General features: G+C 37.6%; 1 protein-coding gene across 3 annotated transcripts in view; it reads left to right on the forward strand.

Annotated features, from left to right (window-relative positions):
* The window catches only part of ZFPM2 (zinc finger protein, FOG family member 2), a 476,915-nt gene that overhangs the window by 84,148 nt on the left and 367,568 nt on the right, over positions 1-25,199 (forward strand). For 2 of the 3 annotated variants that reach the window (XM_059042811.2, XM_067017287.1), the window contains exon 2: positions 24,569-24,727. In XM_059042811.2, coding sequence (XP_058898794.1) covers positions 24,569-24,727 — 159 coding nt within the window. Of the gene's footprint in view, positions 1-24,568; positions 24,728-25,199 lie in introns of those variants that run through there. The other variant, XM_067017288.1, reaches the window with a different exon arrangement.

A 25,199-nucleotide genomic window follows, 5' to 3' on the forward strand; every position in this document is an offset into this window, starting at 1 on the left:
GGGATCAGCTTGAATCCCTATAGTTAATAGTGAATGTCATCCATTATTTGATTTAATTTCTTGCATTTTCTGGTAAGATTAACTTGTTTATATTTTTCCAAGTCAAGAGTAGAATATTTTAGGTATATAAAAGCAGGGAATAGGGGCTGATAGAATGAGGTTTTTACACAACGGCAGAAAAATTAAATCTGAACTAGGGAAAGATTATTAGCATATAAAAATCATCCATATAGTTTGCTTCGTGCTGTTGATAGTGTACTGGCTCTAAATAGTAATTGACCAATAGAAAATAACAGTAAAGAAGAACAATAAAACTAGACCAAAAGCAAACTTAAAAAAAAAGAAAAAACATTAATTCATGTTTAAGGTGAGCTTTTTGAAGGCAGGAAGTTGTTTATTTCTAGCGTATTCAAGTTAGACATATTTGTCTGGTTTACAAGAGTTAGAAAACACGGATTTAAGAGTGCAAATTCTCCTGTACTTGTTGCCAATGCATTGAATATTAGGCAAGTCCTGATAATTCTGATATCCTGGAATTTTCTATTTGGAAGGAAGGAATGTGCATTTCCTTGGCTCAAGTGAGAGGGTGATTGGGGTTGAATAGCTGCTGGTGAGAACCTTTTTAAAGTTTTTATTAAGTATGGCTATATAATCAGTATTGAAATAAGAACTTTATAACTTACCACCTTCAATAGAGTTTAGTATATTCATTTGTACTCTTACAGCTTAAAGGAAAAAAATGAAATTCTATTCAATTGGGAAAGAAGCTGCCATGACCAGTTTTTTCCCCTCATATGATATATATACACATACACATATGTGTGTCTATGTGTGTATATATATAATGCCGTATAGATGCTTATGCCAGAAGTGCACAGGAGAACGTCTCCTGGAGGCTGGTGCAGGGTTTGCAACTCAGACACTGGAGGGCTGCGAGTCACCACGGGGAGTTCATTTATGTGAGCTCTCCACCTTTTGGCTTACCCTATAACTTCTGCCTGTAAAGGTGCTTGCTTTTATTCCGTTGTAGGCTTTGTTGCCAAAGGCAGAGGACATTTTCTTTTTAAGAGATGCTTCCTCCACCCTGCCACTGCTGGGGCAGGGTGGGTAAGCCCGCTTTGTTATCACTGGCACCCTACCTGCTCTCCTCATTCTCCAGAGAGCAAGTGTTCTTAAAAATATAGTTACATTGAGTGCCTCTGTGTCTTTAGACACTCTTTTAATGTGTTAGTATAAAATAAAAGTCTTTTTCAACATATGCTTTATGGAGAAGTGCTTTCTGGGGCCTCTTGACATGCTTGCAAGCACTGAATTGAGGTACCTTTATGGTGATTTAATGACAACATAGAACACTTGTTACAAAGTGCCCTTTTGATATATATCCCAGGGCATGGCACAGTTAGAGCCCAGTGAATATGTTGATTTTGTTTTCACCAAGCTCCTCCCCCCCCCTGCATTGTCTTGTTAGGGTTTTATAACTATAGATCTGTTTTTTTTCATCCCCCCGGAGATGAAAGCAATCTGCCAGAATAGAAATTTGGAAAATTACACATACACCTGTGAAATTAGGCAAATTCTTACAAAGTTTGTATTCCCACCAATGCACAGGATCCACAACAATGCCTTGTTTTGTGTGAGGAATTGTTTTTCTGGCTGTGCAGAGAACATGGGTGCAGGACTGTACAGGCTTAGAGAGAATATTCATCATTATTTACTGTGTCAAACCCAAAAGGAGGGCCAAATTGTCAGCTTTCCAGGAGCAGGAGGCCACACCTATTCGTGAAAAATGGAACAGACTTCTGTAGTTGCCCTCACCTTGACTGTTCCGTTCAAGGTGGTGGTGCTAGGACATGTAGTTTTGTGAGCCAAGATCAGCCATGATGCTGCTCCGTAAAATCCCGGAGACCACACTTGGGTGGAGCACCGGCCTGATTATAATCAGAGGTTGGAGCGAGGGGTGATGAGTGGAGGAATGTGTGCGATCTGGCGGCGACCTCTTGCTCCACACTGATTGCCGCCGATTGATGGGCCTGCTCTGCCTGACTTGGCAGAATACCTTTTATTCTGCCAAGGAAATACCTTCCTTTTTATCTCATGAGACGCTAGACCCTCAGAACAGGAGGATAGGGAGACTGCTGTGCTGTTTGAAGCTTTTGGTCTTCAAAAGACTCACACTGCAGACTGTAATTTTTAAGAATTGAGATGCCGTCCCCATTGACTTTTTTTCTATACCGTAGACGGACACACATGAGGAGCTTTTTAGTCAAATGTCCTGATCAATTGTTTCCGTTATCCAGGACTCCTAGGAGGGTATGAAGAAGTAACATTTGGGATCAGCCTGAAGCGGCTACAATCTATTCCGTGTCATCCCCGAATTGTCTGAAATGATGTGATTGGAGCACTTGCTGGACTCTGGCATTATTTGGGAGAACAATTAACCAGCACTAAATAAACACACCTAACCCGCCACTAAATCACGAGTGACTACACTGAGTGGCCCAGGTGAAAAGTATTTTGGTCACAGACAATGAGCTGCAGTGAACAAGGTGTCTATGCTTAGCTTGCGCATGCAGCCTGTATTCTTTTTTAAATAGATCTTTATTGGAGTATAATTGCTTCGCAATACTGTGTTAGTTTCTGTTGTAATCCAAAGTGAATCAGCCACATGCATACATATGTCCCCATACCCCCTCCCTCTTGCATCTCCCTCCCACCCTCCCTATCCCACCCCTCTAGGTGGTCCCAAAGCACCGAGCTGATCTCCCTGTGCTATGTGGCTGCTTCCCACTAGCTATCCAGCCTACGTTTGGTAGTGTATATATGTCCATGCCACTCTCACTTCACCCCAGCTTCCCCCTCCCACCCCGTGTCCTCAAGTGCATTTTCTATGTCTGCGTCTTTATTCCTGCCCTGCAACTAGGTTCATCAGTACCATTTTTTTTAGATGCCATATATATGTGTTAGCATACGGTATTTGTTTTTCTCTTTCTGATTTACTGCACTCTGTATGACAGATTCTAGGTCCATCCACCTCACTACAAATAACTCAATTTCACTTCTTTTTATGGCTGAGTAATATTCCACTATATATGTGCCACATCTTCTTTATCCATTCATCTGTCAATGGACATTTAGGTTGCTTCCATGTCCTGGCTATTGTAAATAGTGCTGCAGTGAACGTTGTGGTACATGTCTCTTTTTGAAGTATGGTTTTCTCAGGGTATTATGCCCAGTAGTGGGATTGCTGGGTCATATGGAAATTATATTTTTAGATTTCTAAGAAACCTCCATACTGTTCTCCATAGTGGCTGCACCAATTTACATTCCCACCAGCAGTGCAAGAGAGTTCCCTTTTCTCCACACCCTCTCCAGCATTTACTGTTTGTAGATTCTTTGATGATGGCCATTCTTAACGGTGTGACGTGATACCTCATTGTAGTTTTGATTTGCATTTCTCTAATAATTAGTGATGTTGAGCATCTTTTCATGTGCCTCTTGGCCATCTGTATGACTTCCTTCATGAAATGTCTGTTTAGGTCTTCTGCCCATTTTTTAATTGGATTTTTTTTTGATATTGAGCTCCATGAGCTGTTTATATATTTTGGAGATTAATCCTTTGTCTGTTGTTTCATTTGCAAATATTTTCTCCCATTCTGAGGGTTGTCCTTTTGTCTTGTTTAGGGTTTCCTTTGTTGTGCAAAAGCTTTTAAGTTTAATTAAGTCCCATTTGTCTTTCTTGTTTTTATTTCAGTTACTCTAGGAGGTGGGTCAAAAAGGTCTTGCTGTGGTCTATCACGAGTGTTTTTCCTCTAAGACTTTTATAGTGTCTGATCTTTTTTTTTAATGCTTTTCTTTTATTTATTTATTTTTAACATCTCTATTGGAGCATAACTACCCTACAATGGTGTGCTAGCCTCTGCCTTACAACAAAGTGAATCAGCTATACATATACATGTATCCCCACATCTCCTCCCTCTTGCGTCTCCCTCCCACCCTTCCTATCCCACCCCTCTAGGTGGTCACAAAGCACCAAGCTGATCTCCCTATGCTATGTGGCTGCTTCCCACTAGCTCTCTGTTTTACGTTTGGTAGTGTATATATGTCCATGCTACTCTCTCACTTCACCCCAGCTTACCCTTACCCCTCCCCGTGTCCACAAGTCCATGCTCTACGTCTGCATCTTTATTGCTGTCCTACCCCTAGGTTCTTCAGAACCATTTTTTTTTTTTTTTTTAGATTCCATATATATGTGTTAGCATAGGGTATTTGTTTTTCTTTCTGACTTAGTTCACTCTGTATGACAAACTCTAGGTCCATCCACCTAACTACAAATAACTCAGTTTCATTTATTATTATGGCTGAGTAATATTCCATTGAATATATGTGCCACATCTTCTTTATCCATTCATCTGTCATTGGACACTTAGGTTGCTTCCATGTCCTGGCTATTGTAAATAGAGCTGCAATGAACATTGTGGTACATGTCTCTTTTTGAATTATAGTTTTCTCAGGGTATATGCCCAGTAGTGGGATTGCTGCATTGTATGGTGGTTCTATTTTTAGTTTTTTAAGGAACCTCCATACTGTTCTCCATAGTGGCTGCACCAGTTTACATTCCCACCAACAGTGCAAGAGAGTTCCCTTTTCTCCACACCCTCTCCAGCAATTACTGTTTATAGATTTTTTTTTTGATGGCCACTCTGACTGGTGTGAGGTGATACCTCATTGTGGTTTTGATTTGCATTTCTCTAATGATTAGTGATGTTGAGCATTCTTTCATGTGTTTGTTGTCAATCTGTATATCTTCTTTGGAGAAATGCCTGTTTAGGTTTTCTGCCCATTTTTTGATTGGGTTGTTTGTTTTTTTTGATATTGAGCTGCATGAGCTGCTTGTATAGTTTGGAGATTAATCCATTGTCAGTTGCTTCATTTGCAAATATTTTCTCCCATTCTGAGGGTTGTGTTTTCATCTTGTTTATGGTTTCCTTGCTGTGCAAAAGCTTTTAAGTTTCATTAGGTCCCATTTGTTTATTTTTGTTTCTATTTCCATTTCGCTAGGAGGTGGGTCAAAAATGATCCTGCTGTGATTTATGTCATAGAGTGTTCTGCCTATGTGTTCCTCTAAGAGTTTTATACTGTCTGGACTGACAGTTAGGTCTTTAATCCATTTTGAGTTGATTTTTGTATATGGTGTTACGGAGTGTTCTAATTTCATTCTTTTACATGTAGCTGTCCAGTTTTCCCAGTACCACTTATTGAAGAGGCTGTCCTTTCTCCATTGTATACTCTTGCCTCCTTTATCAAAAATAAGGTGACCATCTGTGTGTGGGTTTATCTCTGGGCTTTCTATCCTGTTCCATTGATCTATATTTCTGTTTTTGTACCAGTAGCATACTGTCTAGATTACTGGAGCTTTGTAGTATAGTCTGAAGTCCAGGAGCCTGATTCCTCCAGCTGTTTTTCTTTCTCAAGACTGCTTTGGCTATTCGAGGTCTTTTGTGTTTCCATACAAATTGTGAAATTTTTTGTTCTAGTTCTGTGAAAAATGCCATTGGTAGTTTGATAGGGATTGCGTTGAATCTGTAGATTGCTTTGGGTAATATAGTCATTTTCACAATGTTGATTCTTCCAATCCAAGAACATGGTCTATCTCTCCATCTCTTTGTAACATCTTTAATTTCTTTCATCAGTGTCTTATAACTTTCTGTATACAGGTCTTTTTTCTCCCTAGGTAGGTTTTTTCCTGGGTATTTTATTCTTTTTGTTGTGGTAAATGGGAGTGTTTCCTTAATTTTTCTTTCAGATTTTTCATCAGTAGTGAATAGGAATGCAGAGATTTCTGTACACTAATGTTGTATCCTGGTATGTTACAAAATTCATTGATTAGCTCTAGTAGTTTTCTGGTAGCATCTTTAGGATTCTCTATGTATAGTATCATGTCATCTGCAAATAGTGACAGCTTTACTTCTTCTTTTCCGATTTGGATTCCTTTTATTTCTTTTTCTTCTCTGATTGCTGTGGGTAAAACTTCCAAAACTATCTTGAATAATAGTGGTGAGAGTGGACAACTTTGTCTTGTTCCTGATCTTAGAGGAAATGGTTTCAGTTTTTCACCATTGAGAACGATGTTGGCTGTGGATTTATCATATGTGGACTTTATTATGTTGATACAAGTTCCCTCTATGCCTACTTTCTGGAGGTTTTTTATCATAAATGGGTGTTGAATTTTATCGAAAGCTTTTTCTGCATCTATTGAGATGATCATATGGTTTTTCTCCTTCAATTTGTTAATATGGTTTATCACATTGATTGGTTCACATATATTGAAGAATCCTTGCATTCCTGGGATAAAACCAGTTGATCATAGTGTATGATCCTTTTTTTTTTTTTTTTTTTTTTTTTTTTTTTTGCGGTATGCGGGCCTCTCACTGTTGTGGCCTCTCCCTTTGCGGAGCACAGGCTGCGGACGCGCAGGCTCAGCGGCCATGGTTCACAGGCCCAGCCGCTCCGCGGCATGTGGGATCTTCCCGGACCAGGGCACGAACCCGTGTCTCCTGCATCGGCAGGCAGATTCTCAACCACTGCGCCACCAGGGAAGCCCTGTATGATCCTTTTAATATGCTGTTGGATTCTGTTTGCTAGTGTTTTGTCGAGGATTTTTGCATCTATATTCATCAGTGATATTGGCCTGTAGTTTTATTTCTTTGTGACATCTTTGTCTGGTTTTGGTACCAGGGTGATGGTGGCCTCATAGAATGAGTTTGGGAGTGTTCCTCCCTCTGCTATATTTTGGAAGAGTTTGACAAGGATAGGTGTTAGCTCTCCTCTAAATGTTTGATAGAATTCCCCTGTAAGCCATCTGGCCCTGGGCTTTTGTTTGTTGGAAGATTTTTAATCGCAGTGTCAATTTCAGTGCTTGTTATTGGTCTGTTTAAATTTTCTATTTCCTCCTGGTCCAGTCTCGGCAGGTTGTGCTTTTCTAAGAATGTGTCCATTTCCTCCAGGTTGGCCATTTTTTTGGCATATAGTTGCTTGTAGTAATCGCTCATGATCCTTTGTATTTCTTCAGTGTCAGTTGTTACTTCTCCTTTTTCAGTTCTAATTCTATTGATTTGGGTCTTCTCCCTTTTTTTCTTGATGAGTCTGGCTAATAGTTTATCAATTTTGTTTATCTTCTCAAGGAAACAGCTTTTAGTTTTATTAATCTTTGCTATTGTTTCCTTCATTTCTTTTTCATTTCTTTCTTTTTTTTTTTAAACATCTTTATTGGAGTATAACTGTTTTACAATAGTGTGTTAGTTTTTCCTTTACAACAAAGTGAATCAGTTATACATATACATATGTTCCCATATCTCTTCCCTCTTGCATCACCCTCCCTCCCGCCCTCCCTATCCCACCCCTCTAGGTGGTCACAAAGCACAGAGGTGATCTCCCTGTGCTATGTGGCAGCTTCCCACTAGCTATCTAATTTATATTTGGTAGTGTATATATGTCCCTGCCACTCTCCCACTTCATCACAGCCCACCCTTGCCCCTCCCCATATCCTCAAGTCCATGCTCTAGTAAGTCTGTGTTTTATTCCTGTCCTACCACTAATCTCTTCATGACATTTTTTTCCCTTAGAGTCCATATATATGTGTTAGCATACGGTATTTGTTTTTCTCCTTCTGACTTACTTCACTCTGTATGACAGACTCCAGGTCTATCCACCTCATTATAAATAACTCAGTTTCATTTCTTTTTATGGCTGAGTAATATTCCATTGTATATATGTGCCACATCTTCTTTATCCATTCATCTGTTGATGGACACTTAGCTTGCTTCCATGTCCTGGCTATTGTAAATAGAGCTGCAATGAACATTTTGGTACATGACTCTTTGAATTATGGTTTTCTCAGGGTATATGCCCAGTAGTGGGATTGCTAGGTCGTATGGTAGTTCTATTTTTAGTTTTTTAAGGAACCTCCATACTGTTCTCCATAGTGGCTGTATCAACTTACATTCCCACCAGCAGTGCAAGAGGGTTCCCTTTTCTCCACACCCTCTCCAGCATTTACTGTTTCTAGAGTTTTTGATGATGGCCAATCTGACCGGTGTGAGATGATATCTCATTGTAGTTTTGATTTGCATTTCTCTAATGATTAATGATGTTGAGCATTCTTTCATGTGTTTGTTAGCAATCTGTATATCTTTTTTGGAGAAATGTCTATTTAGTTCTTCTGCCCATTTTTGGATTGGGTTGTTTGTTTTTTTGTTATTGAGCTGCATGAGTTGCTTATAAATTTTGGAAATTAACCCTTTGTCAGTTGCTTCATTTGCAAATATTTTCTCCCATTCTGAGGGTTGTCTTTTGGTCTTGTTTATAGTATCTTTTGCTGTGCAAAAGCTTTTAAGTTTTATTAGGTCCCATTTGTTTATTTTGTTTTGATTTCCATTTCTCTAGGAGATGGGTCAAAAAGGATCTTGCTGTGATTTATGTCGTAGAGTGTTCTGCCTATGTTTTCCTCTAAGAGTTTGATAGTGTCTGGCCTTACATTTAGGTCTTTAACCCATTTTGAGTTTATTTTTGTGTGTGGTGTTAGGGATTGTTCTAATTTCATACTTTTACATGTAGCTGTCCAGTTTTCCCAGCACCACTTATTGAAGAGGCTGTCTTTTCTCCACTGTATATCCTTCCCTCCTTTATCAAAGATAAGGTGACCATATGTGTGTGGGTTTATCTCTGGGCTTTCTATCCTGTTCCATTGATCTATATTTCTGTTTTTGTGCCAGTACCATACTGTCTTGATTACTGTAGCCTTGTAGTACAGTCTGAAGTCAGGGAGCCTAATTCCTCCAGCTCCATTTTTCGTTCTCAAGATTGCTTTGGCTATTTGGGGTCTTTTGTGTTTCCATACAAATTGTGAAATGTTTTGTTCTAGTTCTGTAAAAAATGCCAGTGGTAATTTGATAGGGATAGCATTGAATCTGTAGATTGCTTTGGGTAGTATAGTCATTTTCACAATGTTGATTCTTCCAATCCAAGAACATGGTCTATCTCTCCACCTATTTGTATCATCTTTAATTTCTTTCATCAGTGTCTTATAGTTTTCTGCATACAAGTCTTTTGTCTCCTTAGGTAGGTTTTTTCCTAGGTATTTTATTCTTTTTGTTGCAATGGTAAATGGGAGTGTTTTCTTAATTTCACTCTCAGATTTTTCATCATTAGTGTATAAGAATGCCAGAGATTTCTGTGCATTAATTTTGTATCCTGCAACTTTACCAAATTCATTGATTAGCTCTAGTAGTTTTCTGGTAGCATCCTTAGTATTCTCTATGTATAGTATCATGTCATCTGCAAACAGTGACAGCTTTACTTCTTCTTTTCCTATTTGGATTCCTTTTATTTCTTTTTCTTCTCTGATTGCTGTGGCTAGAACTTCCAAAGCAATGTTGAATAAGAGTGGTGAGAGTGGGCAACCTTGTCTTGTTCCTGATCTTAGTGGTAATGGTTTCAGTTTTTCACCATTGAGAACGATGCTAGCTGTGGGTTTGTCATATATGGCCTTTATTATGTTGAGGAAAGTTCCCTGTATGCCTACTTTCTGCAGGGTTTTTATCATAAATGAGTGTTGAATTTTGTCAAAAGCTTTCTCTGCATCTATTGAGATGATCATATGGTTTTTCTCTTTCAGTTTGTTGATATGGTGTATCACGTTGATTGATTTGCGTATATTGAAGAATCCTTGCATTCCTGGAATAAACCCCACTTGATCGTGGTGTATGATCCTTTTAATGTGCTGTTGGATTCTGTTTGCTAATATTTTGTTGAGGATTTTTGCATCTATGTTCATCAGTGATATTGGCCTGTAGTTTTCTTTCTTTGTGACGTCTTTGTCTGGTTTTGGTATCAGGGTGATGGTGGCCTCATAGAATGAGTTTGGGAGTGTTCCTCCCTCTGCTATCTTTTGGAAGAGTTTGAGAAGGATAGGTGTTAGCTCTTCTCTAAATGTTTGATAGAATTCGCCTGTGAAGCCATCTGGTCCTGGGCTTTTGTTTGTTGGAAGATTTTTAATCACAGTTTCAATTTCAGTGCTTGTGATTGGTCTGTTCATATTTTCTCTTTCTTCCTGGTTCAGTCTCGGCAGGTTGTTCATTTCTAAGAATTTGTCCATTTCTTCCAGGTTGTCCATTTTATTGCCATACAGTTGCTTGTAGTAATCTCTAATAATCTTTTGTATTTCTGCAGTGTCAGTTGTTACTTCTCCTTTTTCATTTCTAATTCTATTGATTTGAGTCTTCTCCCTTTTATTCTTGATGAGTCTGGCTAATGGTTTATCAATTTTATTTATCTTCTCAAAGAACCAGCTTTTAGTTTTATTGATCTTTGCTATTGTTTCCTTTACTTCTTTTTCATTTATTTCTGATCTGATCTTTATGATTTCTTTCCTTCTGCTAACTTTGGGTTTTTTTGGTTCTTCTTTCTGTAATTGCTTTAGGTGTAAGGTTAGGTTATTTATTTGAGGTGTTTCTTGTTTCTTGAGTTAGGATTGTATTGGTATTACCTTCCCTTTTAGAACTGCCTTTGATGCATTCCATAGGATTTGTGTCATCGTGTTTTCATTGTCATTTGTTTCTAGGTATTTTTTGATTTCCTCTTTGATTTCTTCAGTGATCTCTTGGTTGTTTAGTAGTGTATTGTTTAGCCTCCATGTGTTTGTGTTTTTTACAGATTTTTTTCCTGTAATTGATACCTAATCTCATACCATTGTGGTCAGAAAACATACTTGATACGATTTCAATTTTCTTAAATTTACCAAGGCTTGATTTGTGACCCAAGATATGATCTATCCTGGAGAATGTTCTATGTCTTCTCATGTTACACTTGAGAAGAAAGTGTATTCTGTTGTTCTTGGATGGAATGTCCTATAAATATCAATTAAATCCATCCTGTTTAATGTATCATTTAAAGCTGTGTTTCCTTATTTATTTTCATTTTGGATGATCTGTCCATTGGTGAAAGTGGGGTGTTAAAGTCCCCTACTATGATTGTATTACTGTTGAGTTCCCCTTTTATGGCTGTTAGCATTTGCCTTATATATTGAGGTGCTCCTATGTTGGGTGCATAAATATTTACAATTGTTATATCTTCTTCTTGGATTGATCCCTTGATCATTATGTAGTATCCTTCTTTGTCTCTTGTAATAGTCTTTATTTTAATGTCTGTTTTCTCTGATATGAGAATTGCTACTCCAGTGTTGTTTTGATTTCCATTTACATGAAATATGTTTTTCCATCCCTTCACTTTCAGTCTGTATGTGTCCCTAGGTCTGAAGTGAGTCTCTTGTAGGCAGCATAAATTCGGGTCTTGTTTTTGCCAGTCTATGTCTTTTGGTTGGAGCATTTAATCCATTTGCATTTAAGGTAGTTATTGATATGTATGTTCCTATTACCATTTTCTTAATTGTTTTGGCTTTGTTATTGTAGGTCTTTTCCTTCTCTTGTGTTTCCTGCCTAGAGAAGTTCCTTTAGTATTTGTTGTAAAGGTGGTTTGGTGGTGCTGAATTCTCTTACCTTTTGCTTGTCTGTAAATGTTTTAATATCTCTGTCGAATCTGAATGAGATCCTTGCTGGGTAGAGTAATCTTGGTTGTAGGTACTTCCCTTTCATCACTTTAGATATCTCCTGCCGCTCCCTTCTGGCTTGCAGAGTTTGTGCTGAAAGATCAGCTGTGAACCTTATGGAGATTCCCTTGTATGTTATTTGTAGTTTGTCCCTTGCTGTTTTTAATATTTTTTCTTTGTATTTACTTTTTGATAGCTTGATTAATATGTGTCTTGGCATGTTTGTCCTTGGATTTATCCTGTATGGGACTCTCTGTGCTTCCTGGACTCGATTGACTATTTCCTTTCCCATATTAGGGAAGTTTTCAACTATAATCTCTTCAAATATTTTCTCAGTACGTTTCTTTTTCTCTTCTTCTTCTGGGACCCCTATAATTCGAATGTTGGTGCATTTAATATTGTCCCAGAGGTCTCCAAGACTGTCCTCAATTCTTTTCATTCTTTTTTCTTTATTCTGCTCTGCAGTAGTTATTTCCACTCTTTTATCTTCCAGATCACTTATCCGTTCTTCTGTCTCAGTTATTCTGCTATTGATTCATTTTAGAGCATTTTAATTTCATTTATTGTGTTGTTCATCATTGTTTTCTCTTTATTTCTTCTAGGTCCTTATGAAATGTTTCTTGTATTTTCTCCATTCTATTTCCAAGATTTTGGATCATCTTTACTATCATACTCTGAATTATTTTTCAGGTAGACTGCCTCTTTCGTCTTCCTTTGTTTGGTCTGATGGTTTTTTACCTTGGTTCTTCATCTGCTGTGTGTTTCTCTGTCTTCTCATTTTGCTTAACGTACTGTGTTTGGGGTCTCCTTTTCACAGGCTGAAGGTTTGTAGTTCCCATTGTCTTTTGGTGTCTGTTCACAGTGACTAAATTTGCTTCAGTGTGTTGTGTAGGGTTCCTGGTGGAGGGGACTGTTGCCTGTGTTCTGGTGGATGAGGCTGGATCTTGTCTTTCTGGTGGGCAGGGCTGTGTCTGATGGTGTGTTTTTGGGTGTCTGTGCACTTATTATTACTTTTGGCACCCTCTCTCTAATGGGTGGGATTGTGTTCCTGTCTCACTAGTTGTTTGGCATAGGGTTTCCAGCACTGTAGCTTGCTGGTAGTTGAGTGGAGCTGGGTCTTAGCATTGAGATGGAGATCTCTGGGAGAGCTTTTGCCATTTGATATTACATGGAGCTGGGAGGTCTCTGGTGGACCAATGTCCTGAACACGGCCCTCCCATCTCAGAGGAACAGGCCTGACACCCGCCCAGAGCACCAAGACCCTGTCAGCGACATGGCTCAGAAGAAAAGGGAGAAAAAAAAGAAAGAAAGAAAGAAAGAAAGAAAGAGAGAGAGAGAGAGAGAGAGAGAGAGAGAGAGAGAGAGAGAGAGAGAGAGGGAGAGAAGGAGGGAGGGAGGGAGGGAGGGAGAAAGAAAAGAATAAAATAAAGTTATTAAAATAAAAATTTTAAAAATTATTAAAAATATAAGAAAAAAATTAAAAAGAAAGAAAGAAGAGGACAACCAAACCAAAAAACAAATCCACCAGTGATAACAAGCTCTAAAAACTACACAAAAAAAATATGGACAGACAGAACCCTAGGACATATGGTAAAAAAAAGTATACAGACAAAATCACACAAAGAAAGATACACATACACACTCACAAAAGAGAAAAAGGAAAAGAAATTATATATCTATATATATTAAAAAAGAGCTACCAAATCAATAAACAAATCTATCCATGATAATCAACTCTAAATACTAAACTAAGATAAACATAAAACCAGAAACAAATTAGATGCAGAAAGCAAACCCCAAGTCTACAGTTGCTCCCAAAGTCCATTGCCTAAATTTTGGGATGATTTGTTGTCTATTCAGGTATTCCAAAGATGCAGTGTACATCAAGTTGATTGTTGAGATTTAATTCTCTGTTCCTGAGGCTGCTGGGAAAGATTTCCCTTTCTCTTCTTTGTTCACACAGCTGCTGGGGTTCAGCTTTGGATTTGGACTTGCCTCTGTGGTAGGTCACCTGAGGGCATCTGTTCCTCACCCAGACAGGACCAGGTTAAAGTCATAGCTGATTAGGTGGCTCTGGCTCCCTCAGGCCGGGGGTGGGGGGGGCATGGGGGAGGGAAGGATATGGGGCAAGCCTGAGGAAGCAGAGGCTTACCTGTCATTGCAACAGCCTGAGGCATGCTGTGTGTTCTCCCGGAGAAGTTGTCCCTGGATCATGGGACACTGGCAGTGGTGGACTGCGTAGGGTCCTGGGAGGGGAGGTGTGGATAGTGACCTGTGCTTGCACACAGGCTTCTTGGTGGCTGCTGCTGCAGCCTTAGCATCTCATGCTTGTCTTTGGTGTCCATGCTGATAGCCATGGCCCACGCCCATTTCTGGAGCTCCTTTAGGCGGTGCTCTGAATCCTCTCTCCTCACACACCCTGAAACAATGGTCTTTTGCCAATTAGGCAGGTCCAGAGTTTTTCCCGGCCTCCCTCCCAGCTAGCTGTTGCGCACTAGCCCCCTTCAGGCTGTGTTCACACAGCCAACCCCAGTCCCCTTCCTGGGATCCAACCTCCCAAAGCCTGAGCCTCAGCTCCCAGCCCCCACCTGCCCCGGCATCTGAGCAGACTAGCCTCTCAGGCTGTTGAGTGCTGGTCGGCACCGATCCTCTGTGTGGGAATCTCTTAGTTTTGCCCTCTGCACCCCTGTTGCTGCGCTCTCCTCCGTGGCTCCGAAGCTCCCCGCAACCAACTGCCATCTCTGCCAGTGAAGGGGCTTCCTAGTGTGTGGAAACTTTTTCTCCTTCACAGCTCCCTCCCAGAGGTTCAGTTCCTGTACCTATTCTTTTTTTTTTTTTTTTTTCCCCATTATGCGGGCCTCTCACTGTTGTGGCCTCTCCCGCTGTGGAGCACAGGCTCCGGACGCGCAGGCTCAGCGGCCATGGCTCACAGGCCCAACCGCTCTGTGGCATGTGGGATCTTCCCGGACCAGGGCATGAACCCGCGTCCCCTGCATCGGCAGGCAGACTCTCAACCACTGCGCCACCGGGGAAGTCCTGTCCCTATTCTTTTGTCTCTGTTTTTTCTTTTTTCTTTTGCCCTACCCTGGTACCTGGGGAGTTTCTTTCCTTTTGAGAAAAGTCTTCTTTCTCAAAGAAAGAAGACCTTTCTCAAAGGTCTTCTGCCAGCATTCAGTAGGCGTTCTGTAGGAGTTGTTCCACATGTAGCTGTATTTCTGATGTATTTGTTGGGAGGAAGGTGATCTCCATGTCTTACTCCTCCGCCATCTTGTAGCAAGATATTTATTCTTTTTAACAGTTCATTAATTCTGGAGCCTTTCTAGTTGCACAGAAGTGCAAATATGAGAAATGGAGATTTGGGGCAGCCATTTCTAGGGACACCAAGTGGTAGTTTTATAGTGTCTGATCTTGCATTTAGGTCTTTAATCCATTTTGAGTTTATTTTTGTGTATGGTGTTAGGTAGTGTTCTAATTTCATTCTTTTACATGTAGCTGTCCAGTTTTCCCAGCACCACTTATTGAAGAGGCTGTCTTTTCTCCATTGTATGTTCTTGTCTCTATCGTAAATTAGGTGACCATATGTGCGTGGGTTTATCTCTGGGCATTCTATCCTGTACCATTGATGTATATTTCTGTTTTTGTGCCACTGCCATACTGTCTTGATTATTGTAGCTTTGTAGTATAGTTTGAAGTTGGGGAGTCTGATTCCATGGAGCCTGTATTAATTGCAAAATATTATACTGTTTCTATTAAATGATAACAAAAAATATAATTTGTACTGTTACAAAGTAACTTCTAGGATTTATATTCCTGCACAGTTGTTCCCAAACTTGAGCATCCATCAGAATCACCTGCAGGGTTTGTTAAAAACAGATTGATGTACCTCACCCTCAGAGTTTCTGAAATCAGATCTGGGGTGGAGTCTGACAATTAATTTTGAATTTCTACCAAGTTCACTGGTGATGTTAATGTTGCTGGTCCAGGGATGACATTTATAGAAGCACTGTTTGCTGTCAAACTGTAGTGAGACAGTGAAATCAGGCATCATTTTGAGAGCAGTTATTTTATAAAATGTTTTTTTAGAAGGTTCAGTCAGTAATTAATTGCACATGTAAAGAATCATTTTAATAAAGCAGGGTCAGAAAGTGTGTTATTAAACTGAAGGAATAAGTAGAGGGAAATTGATCTATGTGATGAGGTGGGAGTTATCAGATTCAACTTTTATTAAGAAGAAAAAGAAAATGTATATATACAGTGACTAAAACCTGATGCAAATATTTTTATTGATTTTTCTCTTATAATTAAAAAAATTCCCCCAAATCTTTGCGGTGATATTTTTCCTTTATTTCCTGCATGTAGCCATATGCTTGCTGTATATTTTCATATGACACAGATATGTTGCTTATGAGACAAATGCATACTGGATGTTTTTAAGGACCATATTGATTCATCTTTGCCTTATGAAATTGTTTAAGAAATTAGTAATCAGAGTCCTTTGTTTAGTATCTGTTGTTTGGCTAGTGCTTTTGTTGTTATTGTGGACTTAAAAAAAATCAGTATATACATTGTCTTTGATTTGCTCTAGAAAGAGGAAGAAATATATATCCATTCTAGAGTCAGAAGGCTACAGGCTCCCCTTTCCCCCTATTTTTCATATCTCCATTTAAATAAGATAATCTATAAAAAATAGTGTCTCTTTTACTTTTACTAATTTAATTTTGTTATATAACTATGTAGGATATTATTAACTAGTTTTGCAGAATTTAGTTTGTTAGATAAGAATACTAGCTATATTTTGATGGTGCTTTGAAGTTTCTAAAGAAAATGGATGTTTTTTCTTGTACAAGTCTATAAAATTATGTTTTGATTAATTCACCTAAGAAATATTTGTCACCCACACATCATATCTAAGAGGTTCCATGGATAGGTTCAAATCCTTTTTCTTTCTTACTCATAGTGCTTTAAAAAATCTAATGTACTGTATGCATATTCTGGGTAATACCTGATGTTTTGTTGTGACAGCAGGATTCACTTTGGGGGAAATTTTCTGCTTGCCTGATTCCACATCCCCCCAAAAACTTCTGGCAGGCTGTGGGTAGATGGCCCCTGATTTGAACAGCCATGAAAGGACTGATAGCAGAATAAACTTCCTCTAACAATATATTGGATTGGCTAAAAACTTCATTTGGGTTTTTCCATAGGGGAAAAACCTGAATGAACTTTTTGGCCAACCTAATAATTAGTAATAATTAAAGCTATGCATCTAGACCTTTTAAAATAATTGACCTAGTATTATCCTCCTTGATTTGGGTCTTCAATTTTATGACAATTAAATTCAACTAAAAAATTCTTATTTGAATAACTATGAATTAAATCACATGGTTAAATGCTGGGTACCATACTTGTTCCTTCCAGTTCATAAATGGAGGTAAGATAGAATTATGTCAGAGGAAAAAGAAAAATGTACAAATGACTGGAATTTAAGATATCTAAGAAGCCTTTCCTCCCCCTCCTTATGTTAAAATGGAGTATCTTTTTAAAAAAAATAAATTGCATGCATTATATGTGTAAAGTTTGTCTCCTTCACCCAGTTATCCGCTCACTTCTGGCTGGGGCCATCCACCTTGTTTGTATACTGCTATTAACTCAGCACCCAACACAGTGCCTGCCACGTGCTTCACCCTCAGTAAATATTGGTTAGATGAATAACAAATGAATGAATAAATACATGAATACATGAAAGTCTCATAAAGAGAGCAAAATAATATACCAGACTTTCATCTGTTGTACTTATTACCACTTAAGGGCTTTTTATTATTGAAATACATCACAATCATAAGAAATATATAGTTTTAGTAATGAATATACTTTCATGTTTCTTTATGATAGAGTTACCGTCTTCAGTAAGCTTTATGGGGCTCTGGACTGAGACCTGATTACAAAATATGTGGATTTCAGTGACATGTCTGTCACTGACTTCCTGGGTCAATGCACAAGGCACTTATTAATGAACTGATTTTTTTCAATGCCTGAGAGTAAATTAGTCATTAGAGATTCTGGTTCAAATTTATCTGGATTTTCTCATCTGACTTTGTTTTTCCTGTGATGTCAGTGTTTAGTATGTAAGATTAGTTGCTGCTTGCTGGGTTTGCATATGTTCTAAGCAAAATTATTTTCTTGTTAGCATTATTCACATAATTTGAAAGTTCCCAAAACAAAGCATTTCAGGGGAAAAAAATTAAAGAATTGAAAGTGTTCTCAGATTTACATATAAGAAGTGTTAATACTGCCATCTAATAAAAATTGCCAAAAACCTTGTAGCAAAGAATATTACTCTGTTTTTATAAAATCAAAGAGTTCATTTTTTCCCCTAAAGAAACAATTTGAATAAAACCTGACCCTCTTCTCTTCTTTTTACAGTGGAGTATGGTCAAACTGAACCCTCCATTAAAAATTCTCTAATATCTTTTTTTTTGCATTAACATTTCAAAACTCAATTTAAATATTCACAGATCTCATTTTTAATAAACTTAACAAATTCAGGTAATTTCCTTCAACTTTATAGATTGAAGGACAGCAGTTGGTACAGATATAAAAAAGATGCACAGCTATGAGCAAAGCCCCAAATCAATTATATATAAGAAATAACCTAACACATGGAAAGAAATTAATCAAAAAGAAGAATTTCTACCATGTGATTCTCTGGTCTGCTACCTGCAGGCAACAAACGCAAATGAAAGAAAAATCAACATTCTTCTGGCAGATAAGAGAAAAATTAATAAAAATGTTTCCTTCCTACTAGATCCCCTGATGCAACTATTGTTAAAAGTGAGTGACTACAGGAAGAACTTGCTCGTTTAAAGTACTACTTTTTTACACTACAAAAATAAGGTTTTATTCTTGCTGTTAAGCTCAGTTACATGAGTGAGTATGGATTTGCACTGTCCAAAGAGCACCCCTCTTCCTTGCCCCTTCTCATTTTTTTTTTTTTTGGGATTATAATTGTACTTTTTTAAAAAACATCTTTATTGGAGTATAATTGCCTTACAATGGTGTGTTAGTTTCTGCTTTACAGCCAAGTGAATCAGTTATACATATACATAGGTTCCCATATCTGCTCCCTCTTGCGTCTCCCTATCCCACCCCTCTAGGTGGTCACAAAGCACCTAACTGATGTCCCTGTGCTATGAGGCTGCTTCTCACTAGCTATCCACCCTACGTTTGGTAGTGTATATATGTCCATGCCTCTCTCTCACTTCGTCCCAGCTTACCCTTCCCCCTCCCCTTCTCATTAAATGGCTCTGTGGGATATGCATGAGACAAATGTAATAGGAACCAAGTGAGTAGCATTTTGAGGTGTGCCTACAGGATAATTATGATTTATAAGGAATCTGAGTGTAGCAGCTGAAAACTCTAAGAGAGGAACTACTGGGAGCTGCAAAATATGCCCCAGATAAAGTTAGTAAAAAGATATTAGTACTCTAAAGATAGAAATGTTCCTACTCCATAATGAGATGGGGAAGGATGCATTTTTGTGGTTTCTGCTTTTTAATTTAGAGTTGCATTTTTATTTTCCATTTCTAATTGAACAAACAGGCCATATTTGTACAGAACATATGAAACTAATAATCTTTCCTTTTAGAAGGGTTTTATGTTTTGTGTTTTATGAATACCATCCTGAAATTAACAAAGATATATGAGGCTAGAATACAGAGGGTTTGATAACAAGACATCCAATTTAAATATTACTCTACTGCTGTATTTCTATCACATGTAGAGAATGTAACATAAGTTTAGAATGGAAAGTTCTATATCAACTCCCTCTTACCTGTCAACTAATATACAGCTTACCTCTATAGAGTTTTGACATATTTGTGTATTACATATTAAACGTAAACCAGAATTTATCTATTCCTCGTTTATATTTTCATATTTACTTTTTGAAAGGTAGCATTACATGATAAATGTGGCCCAATTATTATGTAATAATTAAAGCATGGTATATATTATTGCTTAAATTGTCAGATTTGGAGATCTCTATTGTTTTATATATATTAGAAGGTTTTACATACCTTCTTATTCCTTTATCTGAGTGGATCTTTTGCAAACACCTTTTAGGGAGCAGAAAACAGGAGCTGACAACTTGGAGACAATACACCATTTTCATTTTCATTAATTCATTAATATTTTGAGAAATTTATTTCATCACACATATTCTTTGTTCTGTACATGAGTAAAATAATTTAATAAAATTTGTTGATGTAAGTTTTAATATTAATAATACTAGTAGATATAAAAAATGATCTGAAATGGCATACCTTAAGAAGCACCAAAATAAAAAGGTGTGGGAATATTTGTGTATTTTTTGGAGGAAACTTACGTAGCAGAATTTCTGAGCACACCGTGATGGATTATTGCAATTATTGGGAATGATAACACTGTAATTCGACTTTCTTCCCACCTGTCAGTTGCAATCAAGGCTGCCTAGTATTCTGAGACACTCTCATTTTGCTAGGTGGCTAGTCTTGTGCAGCCTCTAGAATGCTCAGAATATTAATTCATGGAGAAGAGACTGAATGCTCTCTATAGTTCCATTGTGGCAAAGTGTTTGTCTTGTTTTAATCAAAAATCATGCAAAACCTAACTAAAATAATTTATAATAAATTAATGCCAGTGAATGCTTAAGAGAAAGAAACCCTTTTGGGGGATATTACATCAGAACCATAGAATTTGGTATTTCTTTCCCTTCTTCATACTTGATGATGTATATTAATTTCTGTAGGATTTAATTTCTTTCTTGGGTGCCTCATTCTGAAGTGCTTTGAATTTATATGAACAAAGACAGTCTGGCATTTAAGTGAGGATTAGTCTAGTTTATAGTAGGCTACCAAGGTAGGAAGTTTTTTATAAAGACAACATACGTTGAAAGACATGTATATTTGATTTAATATTTATGATGTTGGTCTTTATCATTTTTTGCATAGCCTCCTTGTATTGCTTATTTTAATTCTCTTTTCTTTTAATCCTTATATATCTCCTATACTTTTTCACTAGAAAAGATATAGGAGATATATTTTGTGTTTGTTTGTTTTGTTTTGTTTTGTCATCTAGCTCTTCCTCCAGTGGTTTTGGATGGGTTTCAAGGATTTCTTTAACCATCTGAAATCATAGCAATATTTTCTCATAAATTTATTTATCTGGGGAGTAGATACTCCTCAAAGGTAAATTCATTTATCTGGGAAGTGCTTCTTAACCATATTGAGTTCTTGACTTTCATTTCATTCAGTGATTATGCTACCTTTGTATAGGGTAGGACTACTTAATCTTGAACTTTCCTTTTGTCCTTTACCAACTCCAGATCACTGAAACAACCACCAGATGAAAAATTCTCCCACACGTAGGCCCAGTTTTTGCAATATCGCTTTTGGTACTGGATAACTGATTTATTGCACATTCGTATTGTCAGGTGTTGTGAATCTGCATGACACTTCTTAGCTTCAGTTTTATCTTTGGGAGGCAGAAGTAGCTGCGGTCAATTCAAATGGTTCCTGAGTACCCAGTTGTCTCCCTTTCTGAAAACAGAAGTATTACTTTGCACCCACTAGAATCTTCTAGTAATCTGTATTATTCATCCAGTATAAAAGATGCCTCGGGGCTTCCCTGGTGGCGCAGTGGTTGAGAGTCCGCCTGCCGATGCAGGGGAGACGCAGGTTCGTGCCCCGGTCCGGGAAGATCCCACACGCCGTGGAGCGGCTGGGCCCGTGAGCCATGGCCGCTGAGCCTGCGCGTCCGGAGCCTGTGCTCTGCAACGGGAGAGGCCACAACAGTGAGAGGCCTGCGTACTGCAAAAAAAACAAAAACAAAATGCCCTTGCGTTCTGAGAGATGATTAACAGCATTATGGGCCCGACGTATAGCATCATTGTATTCATAGCTTTAGGCTGTACAGCTAATTATTAACATTTTAAAAATCAGGTAAATATTTATATATATAAACATTGACTATTCATTCTCGCGAGTGTGTTTGAATATCTATAAATCAAAGGCAATTGAAGAGCTGAAATTCAGATTTCCTTACACTTGCCTGCCAAGTGGCCTCAATCAAAAGTAATTTTCTCCATGAGGGCACATAGAGCTCAGTCATAAGCCTTTTTGAGTAGATATTATTATTTGTGTCACATTACGTGTGGTGATTTTTCTGAAGTCCATACACAGGAGGTTCCTTCATTCCCTCCTTCATTGGTGCTATTAATTGTACTTGTGCTTCAAGTGTCTCTTACCTTTTAAAATGTTAGTTTATAGCCACCGATTATCTGTAAGGTTTCCAGTTAAAGAAACATGCAATATAGAGGGTAGGGTGAGATCCAATCTTAAACCATAAATACTATACATTTTAAGAGAAATCTTTTTTTGCCAGAGCCTGATTTGATAGCATGGCTAAAGAAATGGTTAGACATTTTAAAGTACAGTAAATGATATCAATCTGACACGTGCTTTGGGAGAAATTATTCAATCACCTTTCTCTAGCCTGTTTTAAATATTGACAATGAGATCTCATGTATTTTGAACAATGAGCTCAATATTTTTTTTTAGCTTTTATTTGGGATTTTGTAGTTTGTTTTTGAAAATAAGTGCTTCTTTTCAATTACATGCTTTGAATTTCAAATCAATAGCTAGGGCTTCCCTGGTGGCGCAGTGGTTGAGAACCCGCCTGCCAATGCAGGGGACGCAGGTTCGTGCCCCGGTCCGGAGAGATCCCACATGCCGCCGAGCGGCGGGGCCCGTGAGCCATGGCCGCTGGGCCTGCGCGTCCGGAGCCTGCGCTCTGCAACGGGAGAGCCCACAACAGTGAGAAGCCCGTGTACCGCAAAAAAAAAAAAAAATCAAATCAAATCAATAGCTAACATAAAATAAAACAGCCCCTGGAAAATAGAATACTGTACTGTCAATTATGATCTTATAATCTTTGATAAAAAGTTATATGTGTTATACAAGCCTTTTTTGTCATGTTTGTATATGTGAATGGCTTAGTTAGACTTTTTATTAAGTCTATATCAATGCTTTACGGGTTTATTTTTTTCAAATTTTCACATGAGGTTTTCCATTTAATTTCTAATGAAGTTTTAATTTAATATTATACCGTTGGAGCCAACTCATTAAGTCAGAATATTTTAAATAATTGTTCAGTTACTTACCTCACTGGGTTATTTTAAAGATTATATAAGAAAGTGCTTTGAAAGTCCTACATGAGACACAAACGAGACAGTCTAGGTGTCTTCTTTTGACCAAGCTTTTTATTAAAATTGTTGCTTGAACAAAATAAAAACATGGAAGATATTCTATTTTATTCCTCATTAGACTTGCAATTATTATTGAATTATTCAGATAACTGTTTTAGTGATTGTAATCTTTTACCTTATTACTATTTTGTATGTTCTTTGCATGTCTTGCTACTTGACATAATTGTTTTAAAAGGTGAAAGATTATAAATTACTTGAAATAATGAATGAGAGAGAAAACCTAATATGAGATCCATGGTTTTGAATGTGGGTTGTGTTAAAACAGAATCTATGTTTTTTTAATGCTCCACCTGGAGTGGAAAAAAAAAACCCAACACATTACCAGAGTATTTGGAGTTAAGGCATTCTTTCTTCCTTAACATTTGTTATTTTGGAGAAAAGAAGAAAAAATGAATTTTAAAAAACACAAAGAAACTCTGTAAGAATTTTTTCTTGGATGTCCCTTAATTTCTATCCAAAGCAACTCATTCTCTTCATGAAAATGTGTCATGTGAATTCAGCCCTACGGGAACTTGCTTTTGGGAAAACAGCCCATATATCACTGTGCTGTATGTACCTATTCCTGTTTGCTCACACATATGTGAAGATTGTAATAAATTCACTACTTTAAATTATTTATAAAATTTCTGCTTTTGTCCTGAAAATTCCCTAGCACATTTTTCCAAGAAGTAAGAGAAAGAGACTGCCTAAGCCTTTTAAGTATTTAGCCTGTCTGATGAGACTGCTGACATGAGTGACAATTAGTACAAGTTACCATAGTTGTGTTCTTTGGAAGAAATGCTACAGTGCTTCTTTAGGAGCAAATGTGGGCTTCCGCTTAGTAAAATGAGTCCGATACTTTGATTCTTCTGGGCAGTCAGAAATTCACAATCGGCAGTGTGGTATTCCCACGTTGTCCACTTCAGATCCATCTCAACAAGTATAGCCCTCCCTTTCCTTTCAATGAAATAGGTCCATTAATGTAATGCACCTCACTCTCATTCACTCTAAGGAAGTTGTATTTTTATTATAGAAAAAGTATCACATAAATACAAATTACATTTTTTCATTAGAAAACTACTTTTCATTTCAGAAAAAATTCAATTAATCATGAACAGGGTTATGCTTTCATCAGGGAGAGAAATATGTAATTTTTTCTTCAAGCCTCAAACACATATAATGAAATCTTTTCTTGGAATCCACTCTTAAGATGGATTTTTAAAAGTATAGACTTTATTAAAATCTCAGTTCAATTAAAATGCATTCTATTACTCTAAATCTTTATTAAAATCTCAGGTAAAATTGTACAACAGTGTAAAAGAGACTTGTACTCTTTACCAGGCAGTTAATTCTAACAAATGAACATAAAGTGCACAGTTTTGCTCTTTAGGAGAGAATAAAAGAACAAGCTTTGGGCTTTGAGTTGGGGGTGGGGAAGGATGGGAGATGGAGGTTGCTTTCTGTGTAGTAACTTCAGGACCTGGTTTCCTTCCACTTCTTATCATAGGTCAACATTACTTGTTGATATGGATGTGACATTATCTTGTGTGCGTACCCTTGGTACTACATGGCCTATCCATAGAATACATTTTCCTCACCACCTTAAATCAAAAAGACCCTATTTAAGGATTTTATTTCACTCTCTTCTTTGGATGTTTTTTGGTACAGTGTCCCTGTTCTTTTTCAAGGGCCGCTAGAAGATGCCATTGAAGAGGAAGAAGAAGAATGTCCATCAGAGGAAACAGATATCATCTCAAAAGGGGACTTTCCACTGGAGGAAAGCTTTTCCACAGAATTTGGGCCTGAAAATCTGAGCTGTGAAGAAGTGGAATACTTTTGTAACAAAGGTAATCGTTAATGGCTGGATGTGATATGTGAGTCTGTTTACTCAGATGATTTTGTATAGTTGAAAAATGCACCGATAGAGTGGAGGAAGAGTGTTGAGAGCGCTAATACATAATTCAACAATCTGAAAATACATACAGGATTTTTTTAATATACAATATTATTTTGAAGGATAAAAGAAATTTTATAATCCATAAATCATATTGTATATTTAAACACATAGTTTCCTATTGAGTGGCCAGTTAACTGTGAACATTTTCATGTTGGTTGGCCAAATAACTATAATACATTTAATGTTTATTCTTTCAACAAATATTTACTGAATGTCAGTTTTTTGCAAGGCACTGAATTAGCCATTGAGGGTAAGAAGAGAATGGGCCAGAGTCCCCACCCAAGTTTCTAGCTCATTCCTTTTGAAAACTGAGTGCCTTAACTCTTTGACATTGACTTTCAACGTTGAGAATGGTGCTTTTT

This window comes from Kogia breviceps, chromosome 17, assembly GCF_026419965.1.
Source record: "Kogia breviceps isolate mKogBre1 chromosome 17, mKogBre1 haplotype 1, whole genome shotgun sequence".
NCBI lineage: Eukaryota > Metazoa > Chordata > Mammalia > Artiodactyla > Physeteridae > Kogia > Kogia breviceps.